This window comes from Meriones unguiculatus, chromosome 11, assembly GCF_030254825.1.
Source record: "Meriones unguiculatus strain TT.TT164.6M chromosome 11, Bangor_MerUng_6.1, whole genome shotgun sequence".
Taxonomy (NCBI): Eukaryota; Metazoa; Chordata; class Mammalia; order Rodentia; family Muridae; genus Meriones; species Meriones unguiculatus.
This window is the reverse complement of record NC_083359.1, coordinates 16,649,664-16,654,437: the sequence shown is the minus strand read 5'-3', so window position 1 is coordinate 16,654,437 and position 4,774 is coordinate 16,649,664. Positions and strand designations below refer to the sequence as shown.

Genomic DNA, 4,774 nt, shown 5'->3' with positions numbered 1-4,774 from the left:
GACACCGGACAAAACAAAACCAGTTTGTTCAAAGTTATTTATTTATTTCCACAAGGGCTTAGAAGCCTGTTTAAAATACACGGAACAAATGCACATGCCTTGGATCTATTTTTCAAAACAGGGAGAAACCACTCCTCAGCTAGAACAGATATACTTCACATTGCAGAAAGAATAAATAAATAAATATATAAATACATAAATAAATAAATAACCTCAATAGAATAAAATAGGAACATAATTAGGTAACGCCAAAGGACATTTCCAGAAAGTAGATAAATTGATGGATAATACATTTGATGCCATAGGGACATGGACCATGAGAGATGTTCAGCCTCTAGTCGCTCAGCTGTTTTCACACTCCGTGGTGGGTGAAGATGTTGAATGAGATGGTCTAGGGTTTGATAGTGGCTCCAGATTGCTCACAAAGAACTTCAGTTTCTGCTTAAAGTCAGTCAGATTGCCAATGAAGATGCCTGACTTCTGTGACAAACAGGAAAAGATGGTATTAGGGACAGGCAGGTTGCCGGGGGCCATAGCAAGCTCTAAGGTGGTGGGTAGGGACATCACCTGTAAGGCTTTTGGAGGGAAGCACGGCTTACCTCAGAAGTACCCTCAGCTGCAGGCAGGCAACACTCAAGCTTCTGTGGAGAGACACCAAGACACAGTCAGACCCCTCTTAAAAAGAGAAGGTCCTACTTTCCTCCCCACTAAATGCTGGGAAAGGGGAAGGTGGCGATCCCGGAAACACTCAGCAGCTTCACACACCTGAAGATTGCTTTTGATACCAATGTCGTCCTTAGGATCCAGCTCCTGTTGCTTTTTCAGGAATTCATGCAGGTTTGCTCTCTGCAAGGTCTTATCCTAAGAGGGCAAAGAATCCTCCATGTAAGAGCTGGGGAGGTCAGAGCTGAGGAGTGTGATAGCTGAGGATCTGAGCCCACTGTTAGAGGTTTCTTTGAACAGCCTCATTCCTGGTCCCTTCCTTACCCTACACCTAAAAGCAAGTGCATACTCCTGGCAAGGACCTGCTTCTCTCTCCCTAGCACTAAGTCCTAACCCCTGGCAGCCTGTGGGCTGTGTGAAGGGCCTGGGCAGACCTGTCTATATATGAGTAAAACACATCTCCCCAGAGAAGCCCTAAAAAAGGCAGAGGCTTGGCCAAGGGAAGTACTTATGCCCAAGATGCCAGATACAAAGGTTAATGCTTCAACCTAACTAAGCATTTCTGGATACCTAGAAGAAAATCTTTATGGACCCCAGCATATTCCTAGGGAGGGGAAATGTAGACATCCAGCAAAATTGGGAAAAAAAAAAAGATGAGACAGAACCATTGCATCTAACTGGAATTAGGAAAATAACTGCAAATGGTCATGTCTGGAGCTGGTGCAAGAAAAAAAGACAAACTCTTTTTTTTTTTTTTTTTTTTTTTAAGGAGGAGGAAAAGCAAAAGACAGTCACGGAGGGCAACTCATTTGCCAGTCCATGGCTTCCCCACTGAAAGTGGAGCCAGAGGCCTATGGCACGGGTCACCCACAGCTGTCTTTTCATTGTATATCCTAAACTGTAACTTTCATTATTGCAGCCAAGGCTGTGGCATGCCAAGTGTGAGGCCTGGGGAGTCATTTGATGAGTTTCTTAACCCCACTGAGATAAATGCAAAAACTGAAGCAAGGCAGGGTGGAGTGACACGGCTGAGGTCACCCAGGCAGGAGACAGAGGGGACCCAAGAATGCCCCAAAGTGAAGCTCTTACCTTCAGTATTTGACTGTAATCGCCATGAGTGATTGTGGATACCTGCTGGGACACGAGGAGAAAGAACCATGAAGTTTGTTGGCCTGAGGCACCTGTTGGGGCCAGCCTGCACCAGGCCAACCTCAACCTGCTACTCACTGAAAGCCTTCCTCTGATCTCCTTGGCAATAAATTTGCAATTCAATGCGCTGGTTGTGCCTGAGGATGAGTGGTAGGTAGTTGAGCTCCTGACTGAAGCTTGGAGTCCTTGGTGGAGCAGCATCAGGAGCAGGAGCAGCGTGGAGAGGACACGGGTGGTAGAGCTGGCAAGAACCATTGTCTCGTCCTAGTCCTTCCTTCAAGGGGTTCTGGGAGGCCACAGTAGCCTCCACCTTATATGTGCTCCAAACTTGTCGAGAGGGGCGGGGCGGGGGGGGTGGTGAGAGGAGCAAGCATCGGAAGGAGCTTTATCTCACCTCCATAGCAAACCACAGGCTTATTCATCACTTTCTAGTACTTGACATCATGAGAAGCAAGGCTGCTCATTCAAAGGCCATCTTCTTCCTTTGTCATAGAGATGGATGGAGTGGAAACAGGTGGTGGGAGTAGCTTGGCTCTGAGCCAGCTCAGGCCTTCTGTGCAATGGAATCACATCCTCGCATCCTTTGTACAAACCTGACCCTTACTGTACACCCTACCTGGTGGAGGTGGTCACTAGGGTCACTGGAGCAGCCTTGACCTTGGTGGGCATTCTGACACATGGTCAGGCATCCATGTGTGGGCTAGAGGCAGCTAGAGCTAGGTATCTCTCTAGGCAGTTCCCCCCTTGACCCTTAAAACTGGCAGGTGGTGGGTGAAGTTCAGCCCACTCTTTCATTGGTCTAATTTGCCCACATCTGGAGGACACAACCCTAGATGGAGACATGGCTGCAAGAGCTAGGCCATCCTTCTGATAGCACACCTAGGCTTGGGGTCCTGAGGACAAAGGTGGCCCCTGAGAACAGAGTTACCTGGAGGAAGCATTTCATTGGAAGGTGTGGTAGGTGTCACAGATGAATCCTAGTGGGGGAGGGTAAGTGGAACGGGGAGAGCAACGCCCTGAGGGAAAGTTATGCTGAGGAATTCATATCCCAGTCTTTACTGGAGCGTGGATACAGTGGATGCTGGCCTGCTGAGGTGGGAAGGGGACAGGAACAGTTATGGGGAAGCCATAAGGCAGAGGAAACTGAGTGCTTCTGTCCCAGAGCGAGAGCAAATACGGTGAAAGATAAGGGTGTAACAGCAAGGGAGGCAAAGGCTTTAATTGAAGGGAATGGTGCCTACAACCCTTAGACTCCCAGCCCAGACAAGCAGACCTTGTCCTAGGAGTGTGGACCTCTGGATCCAGATCAGCACATACTCCATAACTGAGGGGAATCTCACTAGGCAGCATGGGGGGGGGGGTAGGACCAGTTTGGGTACCCAGGAGGCATTACTCTGCCGAATAACTTGTGTTAAGCAATCTCTGTATCAGGCCCCATAAATAGAGCAGACCTCGGCCTCCAGGGAAAGGCAGACTAATGCCCTGTTCCTCTTTCCAGTGGTCCTTGGGCTGACACTCTCTCGGCTTTCAGAACCAAAGAGAAGACCCTTGGTGACCTTTGAGGAGCTCTGATTTAAATCTACCAGTGCCTGTAACTCAGGCAAGGGCCCCAGAGACCAGGGACCAGGGCTTGTTTCCTGAGCTCTCCAGTATTGCTTGCTGTTACTTTTGGTATAAGCATTTGGACAACCAAAACATCCACAATGTACATGTGATTCCTTGTTGAGGAAAAAAGAAAATCTCTTTTTGTATTAGCAAGCTTTTTTCTTTTTAATTTTTTTTTTTGTTTGAGAGAGAGAGAATTCAGAACAATGAATTTTGAAGTTATGGTGACTAACCATTCTTACTTATATTCTTTGCCTCCTTAAAACTCCTGGTTTTGTGCTGTAGCAAGGAAAATCACCAGCAGCGCTGTTGGAAGTGTAGCGACAGTGGGAGGAAGAGAGCGTGAGCAGGGTTTATGATCCATGTTTAGGAAAATGCCATAAAGAGACCTTCCCTTTTGTACAATGGATATACGCTAGTGTGTTTTTTTGTTTTTTGTTTTTAATGACAGAGGCTGGGAAGATGGCTTGTAGGTTAAAGCGCTTGACTCTTCAACACCCACGTCAGAAGCCGGGCAGAGCCATGTGTGCCTGTAACCCCACTACGGTAAGCCAGAGACAGGAGGCTTACAGGGCTTGCTGGCTGCCAGCCTAGCCCCAGATGCAATGGGAGCTACCCCTTATGGAACAGAGTGATGGAGCTGGACGTGGGAGGTCCTCCTCTGGCCTCATGTGTGTATACTAGCACATGTACCCCCTACACACATGTACACATACATGTACACACACATGCCACACATGTACACACATGCATACATGTATATTCATGTTCCCCATATACCACACACAGAAAAGAAACTTTTTTTTACAGTTTAAATTATTTTTTATTAATTACACTTTATTTAATTTGTATCCCCCCTGTAACTCCCTCCTTCCTCCCCTCCCAACCCCTCCCTTCCTCCCCCTTCTCCATGCATGCCCCTCGCCAAGCCCACTGGTAGTGGAGGTCTTCTTTTCCTTCCTTCTGATTCTAGTCTATCAGGTCCCATCAGGAGTGGCTGCATCGTCTTCCTCTGTGGCCTGGTAAGGCTGCACCCCCTCAGGGGGCTCTTGAGGCTTCTGAAAGCAGCCACACTGTCGCAATGGGGAAAAGCCAGCGGTCTTGGGCTGAGGAGCGAGTGAGGTGGGAGGGAGAGCAGAGGACCCTTCAAATCTGTCCTTTTAAAACATTTCTCAACTCTTAAATTTACCTTGTGTGCCACGTGCTACTCACTGAACCCGGTGAGAACTGAACCCAGGTCCTCTGCAAGAGCAACGAGTGCCCCTTACAGCCAAGCCGTCTCTGTAGCCCTCAACTTGGTATTTTGAAGAGCAGAGGCATGGGGGCAGCTAGCACAGCCGTGGAGGCAGAGAAGGAC

The 4,774-nt window shown here is 48.2% G+C and overlaps 1 protein-coding gene across 1 annotated transcript; it reads right to left on the bottom strand.

The window, feature by feature from the left end:
- Positions 1-342: 342 nt before the first annotated feature.
- LOC110561719 (interleukin-3-like) lies at positions 343-2,067 on the bottom strand. The gene is made up of 4 exons (XM_021658243.1): positions 1,891-2,067; positions 766-861; positions 600-641; positions 343-480 (listed from the first exon to the last, which is right to left on the bottom strand). Exons 1-4 carry the CDS (start codon positions 2,065-2,067, stop codon positions 343-345), a joined length of 453 nt encoding a protein of 150 aa, XP_021513918.1.
- Positions 2,068-4,774: the final 2,707 nt, after the last annotated feature.

Bases quoted from the DNA above. Each gene is read 5' to 3' on its own strand.
- LOC110561719 (XM_021658243.1), bottom strand. From the start codon at position 2,067: ATGGTTCTTGCCAGCTCTACCACCCGTGTCCTCTCCACGCTGCTCCTG. The intron at 862-1,890 runs GTGAGTAGCAGG...TTGCCCTCTTAG, and splicing joins AGATCAGAGGAAGGCTTTCA to GATAAGACCTTGCAGAGAGC. The intron at 481-599 runs GTAAGCCGTGCT...TGTTTGTCACAG, and splicing joins CAGCTGAGGGTACTTCTGAG to AAGTCAGGCATCTTCATTGG.